The following is a 27,664-nucleotide window of genomic DNA, read 5'->3' as shown; positions in this document are numbered from 1 at the left end:
GGACGCAGTTATGGCTCCGCAAAAAGTCAGACTACAGAACACGGCGGCGGGCAGAGCCATCCTCCACCGGATCGGAACGGCAACGAAGCTACGTGCCCTCGATGGGCAACGATCACTCCCGCCCGAGGTCAGAGGCCAGATCACGGCGAACCCTATACCGAAGCACATGAGTCATGAACTCCATGAAGGACAACGCAAGGCCCGCGTCGACAGGCAGCGCCGACAATTCAAGAGTGACCCGTACGTAACGTACGTGGACGTGGCTGCTTACCCTGTAGGGGGCCTCTTCACGGTAGCCGCTGTGAATGGGAGAGACAACTCCTTGACCCTCGCGGCCACTGTCAGGGCAGAGACACCAGCTGCGGCTGAGACCATAGCCGCGGCGCTAGTAATAAAGCAACAAGACAGGGTAGGCAGGGAAGTTCATGTCGTTACCGACTCGCAACAGGCCTGCTGTAACTTTACCAACGGGCGAACACCGCTGCTGGCGGCTCAGATTCTAGGCCCGAGGCTGCAAGAATTTCATCAAATCACTTGGACGCCGGGCCATGCGGGACTGGAGAGGAACGAAAGGGCGAACGCCTTAGCTCGAGCGCTAATCAACCGAGCGCGGCGAAACCAATCGTCTCATCAATCCCCACCCTTTACCTTCGTGCCCCTGCCATCCAATTACTGCGACCGACTCGACATCCAGCGACTCAACCGCAGGATTTATCCTACCTCTCACACGAAGCTCAGCACTGAAGAGGCAGTAGCTCTGAGGCTTATTCAGACCAACACATACCCAAACCTACACAGACACAGCAAGCTGTACCCACCTACATATCGTGACCCTTGCCCCTGGTGCGACGACACACGCCATACACTCTTTCACATCTCGTGGGCGTGCGAGGGCAAACCTCAACACTAAAGGACGCCAAGCACGTCATTTGAGCGGTGGGAGGTACAGCTGACCGGCGATACGCTGGCGGGACAACAAGCTCTTGTCCAGCAAGTACGTCGAGCAGCCATGGCCAGTGGAGTCCTGGAATGAGGACACCACCCACTCAACCTCAAGAGCCACGACCTGATGGTCTAAATAAATGTTTTGTCTGTCTCTCCCATTTGCGCATTCTTGGGTGTTTATTTATGTGTACAAGATGTAACCAGGGGAGCATTAGCCAGCGCCACTCATGGGCACGGCGGTGCATGCGGAACATTCCTTTGACTGTTCGATTGCGGCACGTAACCCGTGAGCTTTCGCAGCAGGCGGCTCCTCCTAAAATAACACTGAATGAAGCTACGCTAAAAATGCACAATGAAATGAGCAATAATTAACAATCGTGGAGTTTACGAAATATTTCAAATGTAAGGGTTGGTTTTTTATATTCAATGCGTTAAGTCACATCCATGGAACTAGTTTTGTGTACCGAAAGATGCGCCGCACATCACTGGCGTATCTAAATTCACTCGTTTCACCACCCTTATGCTTTAGCACATCTTTAGTTACGTGATGTCGATTCGACGTTGCCATGACACGCATAGAACAATTCGTTGTTCTTTGTGAGATATAGTGGTATATATAGCACCAGTAGTTTAACAGTTCTGGCCATCTGATTCTTTCTGCCTCGCAGTTCGAAAGGGATCTGCTCGTGTGGAATCACAAGAAGATGCTGTTGAAGCCACCCTTCCAGAAAGGAGACAAGACGATTGTCGAATTTCGTAGGTGGTATAACCAATTCTACAGCCAAAGTAGCCCCACGTGGCAGGATATTCGGTCTCGCACGCTGGAATGGTGAACGTCATCTTCTGCTGTGTTATAAAATACATCGTGCTTCTATCAGTTATTTAGTTTGGTTATTTGTGTCTGGTCTTTTCCTACACTTACACTGTTTTGCTAGAGTGAGCTACTATAGATTATTACAGATTTCTATGCCATATTTAGGCCTTGCTATGATTTTAGAGCGCAACTCTTATAGGCGCCTGTTTCTGCGGCGAGCGTGGTCTTCGGTGGCGGCGGAGAAAGATGAAAGCGAACGCGGAGCGCAGCGGGGGATGAAAGACGCAAGGAGCAAAACGGAGAGGATGGTGGCAGTGGAACCGTGAAGGCGGAAAGCGCCGGAGAGTATGGCGAAAGCGTGAGAAGAAAAGTGCAGGTCGGCGACTATTGCTACGAAACGGCGCCAGAGTAGCGGGCGTCATCTGGAAGGTCTATCGGCGACGGCTGCTGTGAATTGCGCCCACGCGTCACCCAAGCGCTGGCGCTCGAAATCTCCAGATTAGCGAGGCAGTCACGCGGCACCTCGCGCCATTGCAACGTGCTGCACGAAACAGGTTGTCCACGCCAACCCAAATAGTGCGAAATGAAAACGCGTATGGAGCGGCGCTCAGATTTTGCAATAGGAAGTAGCGCAATCCACAGGTATATTTTTTTATTGTAAGAAACGCGGAATGAAGGAGGAGAAGGTTGCAGACAGATGATTGAATATTGGGACGGCACGTCTTCAGACATCTTTGTTGTTTTTTTTCGGTCGCCAGCAGACAATGCGGAACAGTTATTATTCGGGAGACTTCAATGCGCCCCCCCCCCCACCACCCAGCTTAGGGGTACGAAACAAACTCCAAAAAGCCGCGGGCTAGCTCACGTCATTATTCTTCATCAATTTATCTTGCTGATAGAACCTGACACATCAATCAGAATAGGTAGCAACATAAGCAGGGATACCTGCCCCGACCTAACAATGATGAAAGGGTCACTGAAATCGAAGCGGAGGCGACACGCACCCCAGAATGTGTAATCAAAATAAAACATTTGGATGCTTTCCACCACAAAATATCTAAGTCTGAACACCATGACGCGACCTCCCTGCATGAGTGGACACTAGAGCTACAAGCAGATTTTAAAGCTTCCATCAAGCAACTCAATGCAACAACGGAAAAAGCGGATGTGGACAGACATCTGCTCCACCGCTGGGAGGCGCGAAGAGATCTGACCAAACGACGCAAGAGGCAGCGGCAGAACCGCAGGAGGAAAAAGAAACCGCACGGGTCACAGCAGAAATGGAATACGCCCCCATCATAAATAAGAACTATTGGTACAACCTATGTGACCGCCTTAAGTGCAGACTTAGCACGCCCTTAAACGTGCTCCCTCGTACGAGCACTCCCTAGCCAAACGCACACAAAAACGCTCACAACTAACACCATCCGCACTATCCTCCACAAAGAACAAATGGATGATGACGCTGTGAACCATGTCTACATTACAATTTATCTTGTATTGTCAACCAGTTATGTATAGCTATAGCGGATGAAGGCATACAGGTCCCTTCACTAACATAACCATTTCACGAGCGGGTGGGTGCGGAACCTGTCTGCCAAGATGTTGCCATCAAAGCATGTCGTCGTGCTTACCCAGGTGAGTTGAACGCATTTCTTTTCGCATTTCACAGCCGCGACAAAATACCGATAACTACGTAAAGACATACCAGTCTAAATGAAATTATATATGTAAAGCTGGAACAATTTTTAATTTTGTCACAGTTGACCGCGCCGCGATCTCGCTGAGTGGGGGAAGTAGGGCACCAAATTTTGCACCTGAGTCAAAGAAACCCAACACAAAGTGAAAGTAAGAAAAATCACTCCTGCTTCAAAAGTGATGCGATGTTAGCCGATAGAAAAGTGGAACTAGTGGACGCAGTGTTTACGGAAAGCATCTCTAGTGTGTCGACTCTACCGAATTGTCGAGTTCTCATTTATCGCTGCTTTCTTCCTTACATTGCTTGCAATTAGCGGCAACAAGAGCATGACAGCTGCTAGCAAAAGTTGTGCAGAATCATTGCCAGTTTTGTGTAAGCCAACAACCAGACAAACAGCAAGTCAAGTGCTCAATCGCCACCTGAATTTCTTCACAGCTGACTTTAAATTATCCTTACCACGAGAGTAAATGATAGCGAGGCATAGGGAAAAGAAAAATGAGCTCGTGTGTTCGCTAATGAATTGAGGTAGGCCGTCACCAATCTGCTGTTCATTCTTTTTCTACACGTGAACCATTCGCAGCGTCTGCAGAGGCACCCATCAAAGACTGGCTCTTGGCAGATATGGATGGCAGTATCATAACTGCACACTGCGGTTGCATAGCTGGAGCAAGAGAGGCTTGCTCTCACGTGGGTGCGACTCTCATTGCTATAGTGACAGCAGTGCAGATCAGGGACACCGCAATTTTGTATTTATTTGGCAATACTGCCAGCTGCTTTTTGGTAGCCAAAGCAGGGGTCGTACATAGAAAAAGAGACGGGACGCTTTACTAGCAAACTTAATGTCGGAATAAAATTCGAACATAGCAAGATCTTACACAATGGAACACAGAACATATATACTTATACGCTACTGCGCAGGACAATAGCTCCGATTACTAAGGTCGCGAGTTAAATAACAATAGCGGCACTAAAGGAATGACATGCCTCGCTCACAAATGACAAAGAGCTGATGAGAAAGAGTCAACAGAGTGCTTGTTTCTTATTCCTTGAGGAAGCCTGTTCCACTCCCTTATCGTTTTGGGAAAAAATTAAAATTGATAAGCGATCGCTCTAGCCTAGGGCTCAATAAGGGATGTTCGCGTTTTCTCGGAGACTTCTAGATGTCTTAAACTGCAAATATTTCTCAAAGTTCCTTTTAGCATGGCCGTTGACTATTGTATAAAGCATCTTGAGACGGCGTAACTTACGGCGTTCCTCCAGTGTTGAGACACCAGACCTTGAACGGAGATCAGATAGCGACACTTGTCTTCAGTAGGCATTAAAAATAAGCACCTTGTAATACTGAGGCTACTGCACTGAGACACACGGACAACAGAAGTAGAAAAGGACAGGACGCGCGCAGTATTACAAGATGAACTTCCCCCAACTAGCCCAACTTGCCGCTTTACGGCTCTACTACTATTAAAAATAAACCTGTGTGTTCTTTTTTGTACTTCTTCTAACTTGTTCGTATCAGTCCTTTTGTGTGGATCCCAAACGACGTCACCAGAATCAAGTAGAGGACGCACCAGTGATCTATAACCAACTGGTTTTGCCTTACCCGTTCACTGTTTCAGACATTCCCTAAGCAACCAGAGTCTTGTTGAGGCTGACGAAACAATGTTTTTAATGTGCGCACTCCTTCTTAAATCATGAGATATTTCAATACTCAGATATTTAGACGCGTCGAAAGGCATAATATCAACGTTGTTAATTTTATATGCATGCTATAGACCATTCTTTCTTCATGTTAATGTCATTTTCGAGCACTTAGGTATATTTAGGCTCATCATCCAGGTCTTGCACCAGTGAGAATTGATGTTAAAGCATTGCTTAAGACTAATTGGGCATGCTTAGATGGAATTACATGATAAATGACGCACTCATATGCAAGAAATCGACATTGTACAGCAGTGTCAAACAAAAGATTATTCGGATGTATAAGAAGGAGTAGGGGCCTAAGGACGGACCCCTGGGGAACACCTGAAAGGACAAGAGCCATTGATGATTGAGAGTCACCTATTTGAACATATTGTTGGCGTTGCGTTTAAAAGTCAAGCCACACCGCAGGATACGCTCATTTCTGAAGAGATGCTATAGTTTTAGTATCATTTTGGAATGCGACACGAGGTCAAAGGCTCTTCCAAAGTCTAAGCAGATTATGTCGACCTGGCAATCATTACCAAGAACTGCAAACAAATCGTTAGTAATGTGAAGTAACTGGGTCACTGTTCAAAGGCCGCCCCTGAATCCACGCTGACTGGTTAAGAAAAAATTTTGCCTTCCAAGAACTGCTTAAACGTTTAAAAAGAAAATGTTCTAATATATTGCTATCTGTGCACAACAACGACACTGGGCGGTGAGTAGTTACTGTGAGCTTATCCCCGGTTTTATGTATCGGCATGATTTTACCTACTTTCCAATCAGCAGGAATTTCGCTAGAAATAATAATAAACTTTCGCTAAAAATAATATAAAGATACTTAGTACACCACTCCGCGTATCTACACAAAAAGATATATAGAATTTCGTCGGGTCTCAAAGTTTTTCTAGTGTCTAAATTCAACAGTGCCGAGAAACATATCTTCTTCAGTGTTCAGTACCTCGGAAAGTTCATACCTGGGTGCATGACTGAATTTTGTGCCGTTATCGGTACTACACAAAAAAAAAAGACGGCGAGAAGTATTCATTTTATTCTGTTGCTGTAGACATTTCCAAAGGTAACCTCAAACCAGCGACTCGGGAACCGGTACTCGTCTCCTGGCAACGAGAGTAGTAGGCCTCTGGGCTGTTGCACGAGCGAATTGATTGGTTAGGTGCTGTATAGCGTGTGCGATACGGGCGCTGTATTGTGCTTACTAACGAATTTCGGAATGTCGTTTAAGAACAGTTTTTTAACAAGGCATCACTGCACTGTTCATGGTTGTGGCAACAATCAAAAAAGAGGAATGCTGCAAGAAAACAGCTGTGTGGCACGCACAACTTGGTGCAAGAGGAGTGCGGCTGCAACATCTATTTGTTGCATAGGTTTCCCGCTGACGCAGACTTCGAGAGACAGTGTATCGCAGTAGTGAATAGAAAACATTTCGTCGATTCGTGATCGTCACACGCGTGTTCTATGCATTTTGTTGACGGTAAGCGCAGTGATCAAAACCCCGTGCCTATGCTTTGCCTCGGATACGAGAGAAAGGTACAGCCTGTTGACATGGGTGCCGAAACGTCTCTGACGGAATGATACAAAATTATTCGTTACAGGTGCTTAAAGGGTGACTACATTTAGTAAAGTACGACAGCCAACAGCCAAATAAAAAGGTATAATGAGACTTCTTACCGACCGAAACGTGAGTACTTGATGGCGCTTTTTCAGAGGACTGCCGAGAACCCACCACCGACCTCGCTAGCATGCAGTCTCCATCTCGACACGGGGATACCTATTTCCTGAAAGATGCTTACGGGGAAAAGGTTGAACTTTTTTTTTGGTCCACGAGAGCTGGTGCGATTCCTGAAAAGCAGTAATGGCCCGAGCTAACGTTTTCTTATCGCGCACTTACAGGATGACGCCTCCAGCGAAGGTCTGCTCTGTGCTGCCGCTTCTATGAAGGTATCCATCCTCGAAGTTCAAAATAACGCATTGCTCTTACGAGGGAAGGCAACTTTCGTGCTAGTGACTAGTGCAGAGCTGCTGCGAATAAACCAACGTACGGGTTAGCGTTTAAAAGAACGATCTCTTCACTACATTGCACTGCGTTCGCGCGTTTACAACTGTATTTCCTACCTCGAACGAGCTAGCTGCGACACGGAGGCGGTGATTAAAAACTGCCGCTCACCCAACCGTGCCGATGGCTGATAAGATAATTGCGTAGTTGATAGTTATCGTGCAGGTACTGCGGCGTACACTGCACTTAGGTGTATACGACGCCGCAAGCTTCGCTGGCCACGAGGTTCCACTCACAAATCACTGCCCTCACCACTGCTGTTCAGCGCTTCTATATATTATTTAGCATTATTAGGGACCTTCCCTGTCCTTTGGATGTTTGCATGTCTTACTTTTATTGCACCCATGCACATACACACACACACAGTGTGTATGTCACGTCTAAATATACTTGTTTCAGGAACAAGATCAAAACGCTGCAATCGCTGCTCCCAAGGCCATCGCACAGCTTCATTCCACAAAGATGTGCACAAATGTGCGTATTTAGCACTAAATGTGCTATATTTGTAACTGCAGCACCACGTTCAAGCGGGAGCACTGCAATTAAAAGCACTTTTTTATCTTACTGCAGAATCATGAGGCAGTTCACGCTGCTCCTTCTGGGGAGCAGAACACCGGCAGGGAGCAGCAAGACACAGACAGTAATTCTGGGGAGCAGGACACTGGCAGTGAGCAGCAAGACTTGCAGCACACAGGCGGTGAACAGCTGGAACGGAATGCAAGTCGAAAGGTTGCAGCACTGGTATGTCTATGTAATTATTTATCCAAGTTATCTCAAGCCCGCGAAGCGCTACAAAGAGTAGTGGGAGTGTGTACAACAGTAGAAAAGTAAAAAAAGCAGATAAACAGTAGAAAAGTAAAGAAGCAAGTGCACTTTATTATAAAATTTCTACAATTGCACATTTGAAGGATGCAGGGGCTGCAATGTAAGCAGGTAATTCCAGTCGATGCTGGTCCCAAAGACCAGCGCCGACAGAAATCACCTGCCATATGCAACCTTTATAGCCTTCAGCAAAATTAACACCTCTGCCTTCGTAGAACGGTCAATATACTACACATAACAGCGTCAGGAGGTCAGGCGTGAAAGCACCTGTGGTCAGAAAGCATTCAGAAAATGCACGATTATGATTACTTGTGGCAAGATTTATGTTTACATTGTGGGAATGCCAAAACTAAATCTGAAGCTCAGACATATATTCTTTCAAATGTGAGCAAGGGCCACAATAGGCTGATCAGTTAGGTGTCTTTTTATTATTATTTTTTTTGCATACCATGGACGTTTTAAAGTAGTCATTGTTCTTCCTTTGTGTGCGTAGGCCGTTGCGAAGCAAAACGATTTACACAGACTCTGAAGCTGTTTGTTGCTTCACACAATGCACATTTCAGAGTATTGTTTGGTTCGGTGATGCTAACAGCAATGTGCCCACTGGGAAGGAGCGCACAGGATGTGCTGCCTGCGTTACTCAGTCTTTGTGCGAGTTGTCTTTGCGGTGCCATCACGTGACTGTACACCGAGCTTAAGCTTGGACTCGGTGTTTCCTTTAAGAATGGTTAACCTTGTAGCTGTGTCCATTGTTATGTAGGAACACACAAGTGCGCGACCAGCAGTTTGAGAGTGCTCCAGCTCTGGTTGGGCCAAGCAGCACCTAAGTACTGCATAGGCACAAAGTACGGAGCTAGAGAAATCTGTGTCGTAAGCTGCAGGCCCACACTGCCAAGCTTGCTACGGCGGCAAATTTGATGCTGGCACAAAAATGTATTGCTTCCTCTAAACACGGGCCAAGCTGTACTTCTAGACACATGCAAACAGCAGATGCAGATTTTGCTGCACGAGGAACAAGCTTTCGCTCCTTGCCTTCTACGCCCGGTGCAAAACAAACATGCTTGCGTACAAATGTGAAGTGTCTGTAATCTGCAGATGCATAATAATGTGATATCCACTGAGAGTAATATCTGCATCATAGCAAAACCTATTCTATGGAGACAAATATCTTTGTATTTTGGAGTTGATGCTTACTTATGTGGTTCATACTAACCATGTACCAACATAATGAGCCTTCGGGTTCTGAAGCTCATGTACTTTTGCCCACAGGTGCGAATATGCGACCGGTGGACACAGTGGGAGGACAATTCACATGAGGACCACACATATGTCGAGCATCTCCCCATTGGGTTCAAAGGAAAATCATTTGCTGAATCACTATGAAGACACGACCTTTTTATTTTACACTGGTCAATTCCAGAACGTGTTTGAGAGACTTATAAGAGCAGTTTTATTATCATCATCATTATCATAATAATCATAATCACCATTATTATTATTATTATCATAATCATCAGCCTATTCATATCCACTGCAGGACGAAGGCCTCTCTTTGCGATCTCCAATTACCCCTGTCCTCCGCCAACCGATTACAAGTGACACCCGCGAATTTCCTAATTTCGTCACTCCATCTAGTCTTCTGCCGTCCTCTACTGCGCACCCCTTCTCTTGGTATCCATTCTGTTACCCTAATGGTCCAACGGTTATCTAGTCTGTGCATTACATGACCTGCCCAGCGCCATTTTTTTCTCTTAATGTCTATTATAATATCGTCTATGCCCATTTGCTCTCTGATCCAAACTGCTCTCTTTCTGTCTCTTAAAGTTATGACTAGCATTCTTCGTTCCATCGCTCTTTGCGCGGTCCTTAACTTGTTCTCAAGCTTCTTTGTGAGCCTCCAAGTCTCTGCGCCGTAGGTTAGCACCGGTAAAATGCACTGATTGTATACTTTCCTTTTCAATGATAACGGTAAGCTCCCATTCAGGAGCTCACGATTTCTGCCGTATGCGATACAACCCATTTTTATCAATTAATGAATGTTTGATGTTTAATGGCGCAAGTGCCAGGTATGGCCAAAGAGCGCCATGCTAGCGTTAATGAGTTCGTAGTGGTCTAACGAGATCTGTGAAGTTAGTGTGACGTGGCTGTAAAGGAGCCTAAAAGTCGTTGGTGCAAATGGCATAAAATTTACGCGTAATAAAATTATGGCAATGATTAATGACGGGTACTATGACCACTAAAATGCATTGGGAAAAATGATGCAATATACAAAATATGTGAGATGCTAAAATTATCTAAGAGCACTACTGCCTCGCCAGAACCCTTGCTTTACTCACAAGGGCCGAGAGGCATGTGCTATACGAAACAACTATCACAGCGCTATCCTCTGGAGAGAGGAGGCGCTACAAACGTATGGGGCTAATTACATGTAACACAACATCTTTCAGGAAACCAAGGACTGCGTTGGTGTCAAAGAGCGGTTCTGGGCCGAGTAAAATTACAGGATGAAGGGGAATATGCTGCCGGTATGCTAAGGGAAAATGTTTCTTTCTCTCAGATTCGGCTTTCCGACATTCCAGGAGGACGTGGAGGACGGTCAGCCTCTCCCCGTATCTCCCACAGGTTGGAGGCTCATTCCCAGTGAGTAAAAACTTATGGGTGCCAAATGTGTGTCCTATTCTTAGACGACAGAATAGGACATCTCTTCGGTGTGATTTTGTTGCAGAAGGCCAGAACCCTAATTGTGGCTTTATCACGTGCAGCTTACTATTTGTTTCCCTGTCCCACAAGCGTTGCCAGTAGTTTCGCAGTTTCCTGCGCAAGAAGGGCCTCAGATCTGTGACAGGGACTGCAGCGGTAGGATTAACAAAATACGATGCAATTGATGTGGCCATATGGCCCGCCAGAACCTTACCTTCGATGCCCCTATGACCCGGCACCCAGTGTATGATGACATGCTGGTTACATATATACGCTTTACATAGGACGGAATATGGTTAATTGATTACTGGATTTTTGTGCTTACAGAATGACATCAACGCCTTCACAGCACTTAGGGAGTCCGTATATATAACAGATTTTTTTTAGTTTTGTTTTCCTTATACGCTGCACAGCCGACAATAGTGCGCAGGCCACAGCCGTAAAGATGCTTGTTTCCGGATGCAGTACATCGAATTCCGAGAAGGGTGGACCGACGGCTGTATAGGACACCCCCTCGCGTGACTTTGATGTGTCTGTGTAGAACTCTGTGCAGGAGTGCTTGTACTAGAGTTCCCGGAATTCGGATTCGGATTTCGATATCTGGGGCGTGCTTTGTAACTTGTAGGAACGATATATCACATTGTATCAGCTGCCACTCCCAAGGCGGTAGAAGCTTAGCTGGAGGCATTAAACGATGTTTGAGGAGTGGAACATCCATTTCAACACTAAGCTCCCACACACGAAGTGAAAAGGGCTGTCTTACAGAGGGACGATTACGAAAGAATGTAGCATATGTCATATCATTAACGGTGTTAAAACACGGATGTTAAGGATTACAGTAAACTTTCAGAAAATATGTTTGGCTGATATATGTTCTCTGCAGATGGAGTGACCACTCATTTGATTTTACATACAAACCTTCAGTAAGACTTGTTCTGAAAGCGCCAGTGGCCAGTCGGATTCCTAGATGGTGAACCGGATCTAGCACCTTTAGCGCGTTCGGGGCGGCAGAATGATAGATCACGGCACCGTAGTCCAACCGTGATCGAATGAGGCTCTTGTAAAGATTCATTAAACATTTCCTATCGCTGCCCCATGTTGTGTTGGATAAAACTTTCAGTAAGTTCATTGTTTTTAAGCATTTGACCTTGAGATACTTTATGTGTGGAATAAAAGTTAGTTTAGAATCAAGTATGATGCCTAAGAACTTGTGTTCTTTGTTCACAGGTATTCGCTGAACATACATTTCGATACTGGGATCTGCAATGGGCCCTTTGTTTCTCGTGAAAAGCACACAAGAACTCTTGTTGGGCTTCACTTGAAATCCGTTTTCGTCTGCGCATTTGGACACTTTGTTCAGGCCGTGTTGCACTTGCCTCGCACACACTGCAAGGTTGCAGGATTTGAAACCTATTTGTATGTCGTCTACGTAAACGGAATAGAAGATGGCTGGCGGTAGTGAAGCACGAAGGGCGTTCATTTTCACAATAAAGAGCTTGCAGCTAAGCACACCTCCTTAGTGTACACCAGTTTCTTGTACAAAAGGTCGCGACAATACATTACCGATTTTCACGCGGAAGGTACGTTTGCACAGATAGCTTTCTAGTATGTTTAACATGCCCATTCGCACGGATGCCCATTTAACGGATGCCCATTCGCAATAAGTCTCACAGGATCCCGTATCGCCACGTTGTGTCATATGCCTTTTCCATATCGAGGAATATCGATAAGAAGAACTGTTTATGTACAAATGAACCACGGATATTTCCTTCAATGTGCACCAGATGATCAGTCGTAGACCGCCCTTCTATGAACCTGCATATATAGGGATCAAGCGTATTCTTAAGTTCAAGGAAGTGTATGAGTCGAGGATTAACCCTCTATTGCATGGCGTCCCATATTTGGCGCCTACCGGTTACAATATTTTACTGCGTGTGTGAGATTCCCAGTTGAGAATATGATACTGTCAGAGTAATTCTCATTGTTATCCGCACTTATTATGGGCAGTGCTGCCACCTCTTGAGCGATACGCAAAACAGAGGTGAAGTAGATTTTGGGAAGCGACGTGAAACTCGGAGGGGGCAAACACGAGCAATTGGTATTTTTTTCTCTGAAAATTTCCACCGCAGAAACGCAGAAAAATTATTTTGGCATATTTTTTGGTGTGACAAATTCAAGCCAGTTATTAGTTTTCTCAATTTCGTCTGCAACTACAGCAGAGAAACCGAAATCGGTGTGTGCTATATTTGGCACAGTATGAACTTGAAAGATAAAATATGGCAACGTGCTGCCATCTGTTCAATAGCCCGAAGCTGCAGGCCACTCTATCACAAGATGGAATTTTGTTGGTCGGTACGGTGAAGGCGAATTGTCTACCAAACAGCCGCATGAAAAGCGAAAAGGAACTGAAATGTAAATGACGTGGTGCTTCAGAGCCACTCACAAGCGCGATAGCTGACGTGGAGTTATCGTGTGTGCGGTGGTACGATAGCCGCGCCGTGACATTTCTGTCGAGCTTTGTTGGGAGAGATCCAGTCCAAAAGACTAAGCGCTGGTTTCCCTCCGCCAAGGAGTATCGCGAAATTGATTGCCCCAGCGTAGTAAAGGTCCACAACAGGCACATGGGCGGGGTCGACTTGCTGGACTCACTGCTTCGACTTTACCGCATACATATCAGGTCGAAGAAATGGCACTTTCGAATTTTTACGCATATGCTAGACTTATCGGTAGTAGCAGCATGGCTATTGTACAGGAGGGTGCAGGAGCAGCTTGGCAAGAAACATGTACTACCACTGGCTCAATTCAAAGCAGAAATTGCAGTGTGCCTTACCTCGCATAACAAGTGCCTACCCAACAAGCGACCAGGAAGGCCTTCTAGCCAAGAGATCGAATTTTAGGTTCAAGTCAAAAAAGCACCGGGACAAGTGGGCGCAATGCCATCCAAAGACGACCGATATGAACAAGTCGGCCACTGGCCAGAATTTGATGAGAAGAAACGAAGATTAAGCGGCCATCTTGCACAAACAAGGCGTCGGTAAGATAGAGGAAGTGCAACATTCATCTGTGCCTGAACTCAGCAAACAACTGTTTCATTTCATTCCACACATCGCGCTAAAAAGACCGCCGTCCGTGAAGCTTTGTTTTCCGCCCATGGCAGAAAGAACGCTCGGCCATCTTCATGATGTGCCATATTTGGCACAAAGCTGTATCTTTATTAATACAGTCGTTATAACTCTGAAACTTTTTGTATATGTGTTTGTTCATCCAATTAATAATGAAAGCTGAAAAAATAATTTTTAAAATGACTTTTTCATAATTCATGCAATAGAGGGTTAATCATTTTTTCAAATAGTTTACACAGGCAACTTGTAAGAGCTATCGGACTATAACTTGCCGCCAAGGAAGGGTCTTTACCCAGCTTCAAGACGGGAACAATAGCTTCCTTTTATGATGATGGAAGGTATCCGGCAGCCCAGATAGAGTTGAAAAGTGCCAGAAGTATCATCTGTGTGTCGCTGTGTAAGTTTCTAATCATGTCATATATGATTCTATCAGCTCCCAGTGCTGAGCTTCTACACGTGCTCAAGACAGCTTTAAGCTCGGCAATATTAAAAGGACGGTATGGAGAACGTGTATGGTTCATCCGGACGGCATTTGTGATCCAGAGCTTTAAGTTCAGCTATTTGTTTATACTTGAGGAATGATCTTGTATAATGTGTGGAGCTTGATACATGTTCGAAGTGTTTGCCCAGAGCGTGGGCCTGGTCTTCCAAGGTGGTCCCTTGGTCGTCTACTAAGGGTAGTCCTTGGTCGTCTACTAAGGTAGTCCTTGGTCGTCTGCTATTTGCTGCCCCTTTAGCTTTCGTACGCCATTCCATACCTTAGACTCTTGAGTGTAGAATGTGATGCCCGAGAGAAACCTCTCCCAGCTAGTCTTCCTTGCCTCTCTCCGGGTGCGCCTTCCCTGTGATTTTACGAGTTTAAATTCTATGAGATGTTCTGCAGTTGGGGAACGACGCAGCAAACTCCACGCTTTGTTTTTTTTTTCTTTCGCGCCAGTCTGCACTGCTCATTCCACCAGGGTACCCGTCTTTTACAAGAGAGACCCTGTGTTTGTGGAATGTACTGTTGAGCTGCGTCGAGTATAAAACAAATAAAATATGCTACTGCATCATATATGTTAAGATCACTCATAAGATCTCGAGATAAGTAAGCGGATGCGTTAAAATGATTCCATTCGGCGGAGGCTAGTTTCCATCGGGGGGCGTGTGGAGGGCATTCATGTTGATGTATTAAATTTAACGGTATAGGGAACTGGTCATTTCCATAGGGGTTTTTGGTTACCTGCCATTGCAAATCAGGGAAAATTGAGGCAGAGCCAATCGACAGGTCTATTGATGAATATGAATTACGATAAATATTAAAATACGTTGGTTCCTTCTTGTTGAAGAGGCATGCACCGGAATTCAGAAGAAAATTTTCAATAAAACGACCTCTCGCGTCACATCGCGTGTCTCCCCACATGGTGTTGTGGGCGTTAAAATCGCCTACAATTAGGTAGGGGGTCAGGGAGCTGATCAATTAGGTTATAAAAATCGCTTTTTGGGAAATCATAATTTGGGGGTATGTATATGCAACATACAGTGATTATTAAAAAGGATTGCCCGAACTGACAGTGCCTCAAGCGACGTCTGAACGGCGACATGATGGCAAGCTACTGATTTGTCAACAACTATTGCTACACCGCCAGCGGAGGCGTTCGCCTCGTTGCGGTCTTTAGGATAGAATGTGTAGTGACGGAGAAAATTTGTGTTCGTAGGTTTTAGATGTGCCTCTTGAACACACTGCAACTTGAGATTTTGTTTGTGTAGGAGTTCTTTAATGCCGTCGAGGTTATGGAGAAGTCCTCTAAGATCCCATTGTAGTATTTGTGCATCCATTATGCTATATGTGTTGGGTGCTGTGTGTTTAAGAGACGAAGATTAGCTCACGGGCCTTTTTCAGGCGCCGTGACGGGCGTTTTGTCTCTTTTGGAGCGATAGAGAGTGCCTCGCCCTCCTTAGGCTCTGATGGCGCCGTCTTGCTGGTGGTTGGGTCCATCGCCTCTTGCGAGGCTCTGGACACGCGCTCTTCCGAGCGCTTTGTTTGGCGTGAAGGCCTCGGCACATTGGACGAGGCCTTTGAGGCCACCTTCCCGGAGGTAGATGGCCCCTTCTGCTGGGTTGGCGTAGCAGCGCCAGCTGCAGCCACCGGGGGGCGGATGGCGTCAATGCCGCCTCACTGGGTGCGAGTCGGACAGCCGCCGGAGGCCGTTGTGGTGCTGCCCCTTGACGCGCCACTTCGGCAAATGTGTTCTTGGGCAGGTAGGATATCCGCCTGCGTGCCTCCTTGAAACTTATATTTTGCTTTACTTTTATGGTCACAATTTCTTTTTTCTGCCCAGGATGGGCACGACCGCAAGTATGCGGCGTGCTCCCCTTCACAGTGTACGCAATGGAGAGTGTTCTCGCAAGCTTCAGAAGTATGTTCATGGGCGCTGCACTTCGCACAGGTTTGATGGCCTCGGCAGCTCTGCGAACTGTGGCCGAAACGTTGGCATTTGAAACATCTGAGCGGATTGGGCACATATGGCCTAACACGGAGCTTGATGTACCCTGCCTCGATTGACTCGGGCAGGGCACTTGATCCGAAGGTGATTATCAAGTGCTTGGTTTGGATTTCTTTGCCATCTCGCCTCATCTTAATTCTTTTGACATTGATTACATTCTGTTCACTGAAGCCCTCCAAGAGTTCAGCCTCAGTGAGCTCCAGCAAGTTATCTTCCGACACAATGCCGCGGCTGGTGTTCATAGTATGGTGCAGGGTTACTGTTAGTTGGGTCTCCCCAAATGACACTTGTTTCGGCAATTTCTCGTATTGCTTCTTATCGCGGAGCTGCAGGAGGAGTGCACCGCTTGCCATCCTGGTCGCCTTATAACCGGCTCCAAAAACATCAGTCAAAGTCTTTGATAGAAGGAAAGGTGAAATGGTGCGCACAGGATTGTCGGGTTTTTTCGAGTAAATTACATGGAAGCGTGGGAAGTTGTGGACTTGGCGTCCGAAAAACTGAAAAACTTCATCGGTGCGCCCTCTTGTCTGAGGGCGATCAGGGAGTGGAGGAAAGGAGCTATCCATAAAGTTATGTGAGATTTCGGCAGTAACGCCAGCCACCCACCGTGGAGACCTACAATGGAACTCTGCAGGACCTGTGAAACACGGCCTGCAAACGCCAGCTGTACATTACCACTATAACCAAATATGAAATAACCTAGGCTGGCTATTCACACAAGGTAAACCCTTGCTGCCTGGAAAAATTGGAAGTAAAGGGGAAGCCAGAAGAAGACAAGAAAGGTGGAAAGTATGGGAAAGACGAAGGTGGTAGGGAGAGAGAGACAGGAAAAGGCAACTACCGTTTGCCCCCGGATGGGTCAGTCCGGGGGTGCCGTCTGCGTGAAGCAAATGCCAAAGAGGTGTGTTGCCTCCGCCGGGGGGCCTTAAAGGTCCGAGCACCCGGCATCGGCTCAACCTCCAGGATCCCCCTTTCCCCGGACACGGCTGAGTCGCGCACGGTTAGACGCGGGAGGGTCGAACCCCCATGTGCTCGGGTACGTGGTGTCGCAACACACCAAGCGCCTGCTGACGCAGACGCCCCTGCGGGGCAACCCATTTTTATTCTTCTGTTAATTTTCTTCTCATGGTCCGGGTTCCCTGTGATAAGTTGACCTACGTAAACGTACTCCTCCACACCTTCTAGAGGCTGACTTGCGATCTTGAACTCTTGTTACCTTTGTCTTCTTTGTCTTCTGCATATTAATCTTCACTCCCACTCTTCCTGTTAAGGTCCTCAATCATTTGTTGTAACTCGTCTTCATTGTTGCTCAATAGAACAATGTAATCGGCAAACCGAAGGTTGTTGAGGTATTCGCCGTCGATCTTTACTCCTAAGCCTTTCCAGTGTAATATCTTGAATACTTCTAAGCACGCAGTGAATAGCATTGGAGAGATTGTGTCTCCTTGTCTGACCCCTTTCTTCATAGGTATCTTTCTACTTGTGTAGAATTAAGGTGGCTGTGGAATCTCTGTAGATACTTTCGAGGGTATTTACGTAAGCGGTCTGTACTCCTTGAATACGCAATGCCTCTATGACTGCTAGTATCTCTACTGAATCAAATGCTTTTTCGTAATCTATGAAAGCCATAGAGAGAGGTTTATTGTACTCTGTGGATTTCTCGACAACCTGGTTAATGACATGGATGTGATCCATTGTGGAGTAACCTTTCCTGAAGCCAACCTGCTCCCTTCGTTGACTAAATTCCAGTGTTGTCCTTATTCTATTGGAGATTATTTTGGTAAATATTTTATATAATACTGGGAGTAAGCTAATGGGCCTATAACTTCTTAGTTCTTTAACGTCACCCTTTTTGTGAATTGGTATAATGTTTGAATTTTTCCAGTTATTCGGGACCCTTGCAGTCGATAGACACTTCGTATAAGGAGCCGTCAGTTTTCCTAGGACAATTTATATTCTGGCAAAGAAGGCAATTGTTCTCAAAGGTGCTGATCAGTTATTAATGTGCCTCATGAGGCTTCACCTTGGGCTGCTGTATCGACACCTTGCACGGATTTTCCAAATCTCTGTGTCGAGTGTTGGCAACCACGTCTCATACATACTCAGCCTGCTCTGCAAGATCAAGAAGAAGGTTGTCATTTGGCTGCCGAAATCCCACATTCAAAACAGCATGCCACATTCCTTCATCAAAAATAAGCATGGCGACACCACATGCATTCTTGATTGCCCAGAGGTGTTTTTGCAGCGCCCTAAGGAGCTGATGGCCAGGGCACAAACATTCAGCAGCTACAAAGCACATAACACCGTGAAGTTTCTTGTAGCGATTGCACCAAATGCGTTGATAATGTTGGTGTCCAAAGCTTATGGAGGGCGTGCCTCTGACAAATTTATAACCAACAGCAGTGGCATTAGCGACTACCTGGTACATGGCGATGTTGTCATACAGACAGGGGTTTCACCCTCCAAGATGAGATGCAACTCCAAGGTATTCGATTGAACACACCGGCATTTACGAAATGTATGGGGCTCTTATTCATCATTCTTGTTCTGTGCTGTTAATTAGAGCTCTAGCGCTTTGCTGGGTGGAATGAAGCAGTGTTAGTAAAAGTGCAAGGCATTGCAGTTTTAGGTGCGGCCTAACACAGATGGCGCAGAAAGCTAGGGGCATGTTTTCTTTGCTTCAGGGTCTTTTATCATCTGAGACTGCAAGTACTGTACCTTATAATGATAAGCTCACCTGCCATTTTTTTCAGAATGGTGACAGCTGTAATACTATACCTATACATGTGTTTACTGGAGTTGCACGAAGCAGCTGGAGCCTTAGTAACCAAGGAAACTGAAGCTTACCTATATATTATAATGTGTTTGATTTGTTTTGTACCTCTTGCATGCTATATTGTTGCGCTGTTTAAGGTTTTAGTAAAAAGTTGTCAAGAAATTTTTAGCTTTCTGTGTTGGCACAATATGTAACACCACAAAAACAGCATGTGGTATGTTGGTATCAGTACACATGCCACTAAATTGCGAGGAAATAAGTCAAAGCCTTGAATATAATATAATGCATTCCATGTGCTTAAGTAATCGCTAGAGCCTGGAGGTTCACGAAAAATTCCAATTTTTTTCCCGCCGTCTCTGCCCTGCCTACTTAACTAATATACAGATTAATGGTGTGGGACCATTTTGTTCAAACATTTAGAAGGCCTATAATGCCTCGTTCGATTTTCCCGCATATTTTAGCTTTGACACCTAAAACGTTTTTCTTGTGTTTCATCATGGCATAGTTTCGTTTAAGCTGTTGACCTGGATGCAGACAAGAACCGCTTGTTTATTTGAAGAGTAATGATGAAACATCACTTCATGAGCACAGAAAGCAGAACGTGTTTAGTTTTCTCAGTGAATTGATGCTGCATGCATATATGTGAAAGTAACGGCAGTGCGGCATCCACATTGCTGACACTAAGAAGTTGTAGCCTCTTGCCCGACAGCATTTTAAAGATGAACTCAGGGTTTTGTAGAAAGGAGTAGTGAAAGTCGACTCCGAAGCTACGCTACAAGTGCTACCTTGAAGGAAAGATGGACGGTTTACTTATTACTTTACATGACACTATGCAGAGAGAAAGAAACAGTAGCAAGTCTTGCTCATGCTTCTGAGTTTGCGGGCCCCTTTCTTCAAGTTCACTCTTGCAGAAAAACTATAGCGCATGTATCAATCTAGCATAACCTAATTATAAAAAAATTCAGAACACTGATCCTTGGGCATGCTGCATAAATGCTAAATTCTGCATTACAATTCCAGGAAAACCACAATTGAGTGACAAAGACGTGACGTGCACAAAGCGCATTGCATCTGTTCGAATTCATCTCGAGCGTGCAATCAACGGGATTGAGAATTACAGGATGTTTAAGCATGCACTTCCCATACGGTCAAAGAAAACCATTAGCAACATGGTATTTGTATGTGCAGGACTCTGCAACATAAAGTCCGAATTGATCAAGAAGCCAAGTGCTTAGGAAAATAAACAGACTCGCTTCTGTTGGTTTTATTTTATGCCTTTGCATCCTATTCTTGTACTCTGTGGTGCAGCTGAAGTGTTGAATGAGATAGAAGAGTACAGAGGAAATGGATTGCAAATCTCTATGGCTGTATCATTTGCAACATTTCCTATGCCCCATGCTCTTCTTCAAGTGCTCCACTGCAGTATTAGAAAGTACTTACACACATACTCATTTATTTGGCGTGGTTTAAATTTGACAAATTATTGAGTACTGGTTAGGTAAATCTAGATTCCCATCATTGGGCATGTGTACCACGCGTGGAAGCAGTTGATCAAAGTAGAATTTCTTTAGCCGTGGCATATTTTTGGCTATGTAGGCAGGGTTAAAAGGGACGTCAATGAGCACCTCACTTTGAGCGCTCCATACATAAAAAAGGAAAAGTGGCTTCTCAGTGCATAGCAACTGAAATTGCACCTGATTGTAATAGCCATTTGGCCCATTTTCTGCTAGGAACAATGTCCTGTCCTGGCTCAGCCTATCATACTTTCCATGCCCAATTAGCTGTGTGAAGTCAAGCACATATGGGCGCTTTATTTCAATAATGGCATTTGGGTTCTCAATCGTGCCATCAGGACTAGCCGAAAGCCACGGAAGCTTTTGCTTTACTGACGTGCCTACTTCTCTAACAAAAAAACCTGTTTTCTTTTAAGAATTGAGCACGGGTAACTGCCTCCATTTGTTTGCCATGTTTTGTGACTGTATTGCCAGAGACCACTGGGGAAAGCATTCTTGTTGCAGCTTTTTTTCCTGCAGTGGTTTCCTTTTTCGGCACTTTGGCCACATATGACGCAGTCAGGCGCAGTCTGCGAGAAAACATCCACAGCTCAGAAGACTGGTTGGCCGTCTTCAAGCTGAGAGCAGCATCAGCTGCAGTAGATAAGGCTACATACTTATCATACAATGTAGAGCACAATACACAGCCATTTGGAGCATTGTCCCCTGTGTGCTCACCATGCGTTTTGTCCACAAGAATATCCGCTGTAAGATGCTGTTTCCGTGGAGGCGCATTCAGTGTCTCGTATAGGACTGCACCTGCATGAAAACATAGTGAAAGATAACGGTATTACATAACCAACCGGCATCATCTCGTCAATACCACTACACTAACTAGTGAGTTCGGCAAATGTTAGGCAAATTAGGCAAATTACCTCCCCACTTTTTTTGCACAAAACCTTGCAGTACGTGGTGTGCCACCCAGAGCTTGCAATGGAGACACTTCCCCTTTCACATTGCTGAGCTCTAGGTCAATGCAGTGGACGAACAGTTTTCCAACCCATCCACTTTGGACATAGTTGTATGACTCCAGTGATCTGTAACCGCTTACAGCCTGCAGGTCGCATGTTTGGGATTGAATAGACAAAAAATTATAAACGGGGCTCTCACAGCAGCCCACTCTCGCATGTCGCCTAGCCATCACTTCACCAGGTCAGGATGGTCATAACTGCGGCTGTCTAAATATGAAGCCAGAACAACAAAATGAAGCTGAAAATAGGTTTGCTAGTTTTCTTAGATGGATAACAATTTGCATTCATTAATTGCACATGACAAATGGTGAAAAATGATGAGGGAAATAACTGCAACGATAGGTTACAACTGTCATAAATCATGCCATAATGCTTGCAACTCTAATGCTTTCCCACGGACACTTTGAACGGCAATTTTATTCTGTCCAGATCCACACATTCACGATCCGTCTATCGCGATTGAGCCTCTCAATCACGATTGTAGGCTCTCGTCTACCTCCCCTAATTAAGCTGTGAGCTCAACCAACGCGATCCGGATCGTTGCACCATACGGCAGCAATTCGACGCCGGCAAGAGTGAAAAATCTGACGGCAGATCTCGGTCTCATGCTGGAGCAGATCGCTGTGAGTCAAAAGCGAGCTTTCATTCATTAGCTTCAATAAACCACCGATTTTGACCGCATTCGAAAACAGACCAAGCATGACGTGATAACGGTAGACCGAACTGATCTGATGCAAAACAGCGAGCGCTCGCCTTGGAATTACGGCGCTATTGCGGTTCAAGATTTGCCAGAGCCTGTGAAAACTTTTCTGAACCACCGGCTGGCTATACAGCGTTGGAGTAGCGGGATTTCGCTATCTGTCCTGGCGCAATGTTAAATTTACAAGTAGACATCTAGAGACTGCGATCATGCCATTTCATCGAGCTCGTTTGGAGGACTGTCAATACGACGCTGTCGTGAACATCAAAGCGGTGAAATAAATCGGGGAACACAGTGAGTGAGTGGTCTTACCTCCCAAATCAACGGGTTCCTTAGACGCACCAGCGCAAGGCGTCGCCGACTCTGCGGAGGACGGCGCAATCCGGAACGAGAGCACGGACGTAGAGCGCGTACCGTACGTGAACCCACACCAGAACATGCGAAACACTGGTGATGCTAGCCTATGTGTCAGTGAGCTAGGCCCAGGAAATGCACAAATTACATAGACTGTAAACGAGAGATTGGAGACACATATTACGTTGAGTGTGCGCGGCTGGACGGAAAGCCTGGAGAGCCAACAGCCCAAAATGGCGTCGCCGTAAGGCGTCGCTAGCGGCCCAGTATGGCGGAGTCCAAGGGGGCTTCAGTGGAAAGGTGTATACAGGTTGAGTAAGTGACGTTCTTATCGCGCATTCTCAAGTGACTCCTTCTTCTGTGTCAAGTGAAGCGAAAGCTTTCTCGGATCGGTTGAAATAAAGTTGCGCATTTTGGCATTAAAGATTTATCTGGACGATTTTATTTTGAACGCAAATCTGATCATAGCATAGCCAAGATGGCGCTATCTCTCTGGGTTTTGGACGATAGTCATATTACGTGCCGCTTTAGGCTAAGTATTTCGTGCGTTATCCATGCGCTTTCACGTTTGTTTTTGTTTACCGGGGTGTACTTATTCATGCAATGATACACCGCCCACTTGAAGTGCAGCCAGAAATTATTAACACTTGTGAAGTTCATGTGACACTTTCAAAAATTATCATAGTCTTGTTCCAAAAAGTGTAATATTCTAACATGATCTGCATAGTTAAAGTATTGCCTTGGCCCGCTGCGATCAGCTTTACGCCACAGATGGTTTCTAAACAGGACAGAGGCGTGGTCCGACATACCAGGCGCGATGTCAACAGTGTAACACAGCATACTGACGTTATGGTATATGAAGACGAGATCAAGAATCGAACTTGATACGCAGTCTGGCGCGTTGGGTTATGTACTACCTGCTGTAGATCGAAGGCATATGCGATATCTAGCCACAGATCTGCGGATTGTCATCTTGAAGTAGCACACATCAAATCCCATTCTGAATTAGGCAATCTGAAGTCGCCACTCGTTATAACGCAATTATAGTGCTTTTTTATCTTACAGAAAGTCGTGTAATGCTTCCAGCATAGAGATGTCAGCATTGGTTATGTATAGACAGCTCCGACAAGTGCGTTTTGGCAGGAAAGTTTGGTAGCTATCCACACCACTTCAATCTTCTTATCGTGTGGGACCAGTGCATACTAAACGCCCTTCTTCAACAGAAGTGCCACTCCTTCCCCTCTTTAACAGCGACAGTGACGGACAATTTCATGCGTTGCAGGGGCAACATCTGCATCATCTATGCGGTCGTGAAATCAAGTATCAGTTACCACAGTGATATCAGGATCATAAGCAACAAATAACACTTCCAGATTGTCGCATTTGTTTTCAATGCTCCTAGCATTGACATTCATTAAGGACAACGTACTTCGGCTGTAATAAACTACTGACTGTGACCTGGGGTTATTTTAATTGCGCTGTTAGGTGCAGTCGCCCCAAGAGCCTGGTCATCGCATAGTAGATTGAACAAGTTCGTTCCGCGCCTCAATCATAAAGGCTTCCATTGATTTTAACTTTGTCAAAAGCAAGGATGACCATATCCCCAGTGGATATGGATATCTAGCAACAGATCCGCGTATTGTCATCTTGAAGTAGTACACATCAAATCCCAATCTGAATTAGGCAATCTGAAGTCGCCACTCATTATAACGCAATTATAGTGTTTTTTATCTTACAGAAAGTTGTGTAATGCTTCCAGCATAGAGATGACAGCATTGGTTTTGTATAGACAGCTTTGGGCAAGTACTTTGGTACTTGCCCAAAGCTTCCTACGGATAGACTGCATGATAAGTGAAAAGTCCTCCGATATACTGAATCCCGAACCTCGCAATCTACCGAAGTTTTCCAAACTTGCACAGACAACGGCAATGTGTGGCCCCTGCACACAACCTTACGACGGAGTTCCAGAAACTTAAAGGCATTGATTTTGCCTTATCCAAGACAATAAAAAAAGAATGGACATCATTCACATTAGCTCTCCCGACTCACGTGAGCCATTGCACCCAATGGCACAAATTCAAGCTTCAAGGCTAGAGGAACTTGAGCAGTGTTATGCTTCGATAGCAGCGGCTGGAGTTTCTCCTGCTTTATTTATGTTCACCCAAAATACAGTTCGAACTTGTGTTAATCCGGGCTGAGAACATTTCCCGGCCACGAGTGAAGGACAACACGGCAGTCGAGGGCACACCACTCACTGACTAGCCCAGTCTGCGTGCCTTTTTATTGACCGACGCGGTGGCGCCCTCCAGTGATCAATAACGTCACATCCCTCCCACCCTAAGTTAATAAAAAATCAAAACAATTATAAGGTGATTAAGTGTAACAATGACAGAACATGAGTTATGGGGAGTGGCGCTGTACAGGCCGACGAACCCTGGTGTCCCGTCGGAGAGGCGTGGTGACGAGTGGACTTGGGGAGAGGTGTTTGACGAGGGGACGCTGCACCTTCTGCAGCCTTTGGCTACCTTGGTTTCTTAGGTGATACAACTGGACAGGAGATTTCAAAACTCTGATCTGACAAATCAGGTGCCACAACCTGCCCTGCCAGCTTGGGTATGTCAGGACTGGGCACAGGAACGTCAGGGTCCGTGACTGTGCTGGACGGTTGGTTATGCTCAGCCTGGGGTGGCGGGTTTGCCTGCCGGAGATAATCATGATGGCGCGTTCATCGTCGTCCGTCAGGCAGTTGGAGGTCCGCGGAAAACACTCCCTGAGTTGTGACTACAGCCGGCGCCCATGCAGGCCTTGGCCGAAAGTTTCTGCCGAATACCTGATCCCCAGGCAGTCCCTGAATCCGAGGTTTCGTTCGCCGCCGGCGATCCACCCCGGCCGCTACCGAAACTCGGACTTTCTCGCGCCGATAGGGCCCTTTTGCTCCGCCTCCGCGTTGGTTATTTTAACACAGCAGAGCGGATTTCCCGCCATTCAGGCGCAATTAGTCCTGTTTGCCAGAACTGCACTGCTGGCGTGAACGAAACTCTGAGCCACATCCTTCTCGATTGCGCGGCATATACCTCCGCTCGTGAAGACCTAGTCGCCGCCTACAGACGCCTTGGTCTCCCCACAGCCCGTCCAGAGGACTTCCTGTTCCCCAGGGGTTTTGCTGGCTTACTCAAAAGAGCCTTCCCGGCTCTCATAGATTTTTTTGAGGCCTCAAACCTATACACGCGGCCATAGGCCCCGTTTTTCGCTTCTTCTTTTATTTTGTCCCCTTCGCGGACTTACGCTCGTCTTCCTCCATCTTTATTTCTTACACTCTTTTATTCCCATTACCCTTCCCCGTGCAGTACTGTTGAGGTGACCTCCTAAGCGAGAGACAGTTACGGTACTGCACTTATCTCTTCTTTTCTCATTCTAAAATCACTTACTACTACTACTTCGTTCGCTGGTCGCATCTGATCTTCTGCTTGAGCTGTTTTTGCTGTTCGGTGGCCCTTAGATCTGGTCAGAGCAGGTCCATTGCAGTCTTTATTTTTCGTGCCAGCAGTAGCTCTGCGCGACTGCATCCCGTGACTTCATGTGGTGTCGATCGATAAGTCAGCAAGAAGCGTGCAATTGTGCCCGAAGGTGCTCAGGCCCAGCCTTCTCCCACTTCCGCTTTACGGTCTGAACGGCACCTTCTGCAACGCCATTAGACGCTGGGTGGTACGGCGGTACCAGCATTCGTCTCACCCCTTTCTTCTTCAAGAATGTTGCATACACGTCACTAATAAATGCTGGACCATTGTCGGACACCACAACGTGGGGTAACCTTTGGTTCGCGAACATGACTCTCAAGAACGTAATGGTGGCTTCTGCAGATGGCGAAAAAACTGGGAACCACCTCAATCCATTTAGAAAATGCATCCACTGCAATAAAAAAATAAGTATTCCGGTATGGCCCAGCATAGTCCACATGAAGTCTTAACCAGGGTCTGTCCGGGAACTGCCAGGGCATGACGGGTATTGGCCGTGACGCTCGCTGCTGCTCCTGGCACGTTGGGCACCCCCGGACGGCAGCAACGGTATGGTCATCCATTGCAGGCCACCATACCTGGCTCCGCGCTACATCTTTCATCCTGGATATCCCTCAATGGCCCTCATCAAGCAGCCTCATGACGTCGCCGAGTGACACAGGAACCAACACACGGTTGCCCCAGAGCACTCAGTTCCCTTGCACACTCTTCTCGGGGAACCGTGTTTCATAGGGTTTCCTCTCAGGTCCCATGTCCAGCTGGCGGCCAGTACACAAGGCTTCCCTCACTTGAGAAACCACTGGATCTCGGGCAGTGGTGTCAGCAACGGCAGCTGACGACAGCATCCGTGGGCATTTTTTGCGATCTCAAAGTCCAAATCTGTCGTTTCCAGGAGCCGAGTCTGCATTGTGACATCGTTGATGCCGCTCGCGACTTCGTCCCGCAGCATCCGCTCACGAAACGATGCGAACTTGCAGTCATCGGCAAGCTTATTTAGTTATGCGATGAAGTCGCTAACTGACTCTCCGTCCCGCCGGTGTTGAGAAAAAAACTTGAAACTGGCCACAACCTCCGATACCTTTGGCGAGTAGTGCTTGTTCAGAGCATTGAAAATTGCAGCGAAGGTGGTATCGACAGGCTTCGTAGGGGCTAGCAGGCTACGCAGCAGCGAGTACGTTTCTGATCCACAGCACGTCAGAAACACAGCAGTCTTCTTCGCCTCAGCGATGTCGATCGCTGCGAAGTACAGTTCCACCCATTCACGATACTCGGTCCAATCCCACGTACACGCGTCGAACGGTTCCACCTTTCCGACAACAGACATGGTCGATACAGGGGGGCGGATATCGCAGACGTGACCGTAGTTTATTGCTCGTCGCCAGTTGTGATAATCCGGGCTGGGAACGTTTCCCGGCCACGAGTGAAGGACAACACGCCAGTCGAGGGCATACCA

The 27,664-nt window shown here is 46.4% G+C and overlaps 1 protein-coding gene and 1 pseudogene across 3 annotated transcripts in view; both read left to right on the top strand.

Moving 5' to 3' along the window:
* LOC142572039 (cholesterol 7-desaturase nvd-like) overlaps positions 1-1,814 on the top strand; it is a 31,001-nt gene extending 29,187 nt beyond the window's left edge. For all 3 annotated transcript variants that reach the window (XM_075680843.1, XM_075680847.1, XM_075680856.1), the window contains one exon: positions 1,614-1,814. In XM_075680843.1, coding sequence (XP_075536958.1) covers positions 1,614-1,778 — 165 coding nt within the window. In that variant the 3' untranslated portion in view covers positions 1,779-1,814. The remainder of the gene's footprint in view (positions 1-1,613) is intronic.
* Positions 1,815-3,361: 1,547 nt separating this feature from the next.
* LOC142585593 (uncharacterized) lies at positions 3,362-27,047 on the top strand (annotated as a pseudogene).
* Positions 27,048-27,664: the final 617 nt, after the last annotated feature.

This window comes from Dermacentor variabilis, chromosome 1, assembly GCF_050947875.1.
Source record: "Dermacentor variabilis isolate Ectoservices chromosome 1, ASM5094787v1, whole genome shotgun sequence".
NCBI classification, from domain to species: domain Eukaryota; kingdom Metazoa; phylum Arthropoda; class Arachnida; order Ixodida; family Ixodidae; genus Dermacentor; species Dermacentor variabilis.
The sequence above is the reverse complement of the archived record's forward strand: the minus strand, read 5'-3'. Positions and strand labels throughout refer to the sequence as shown.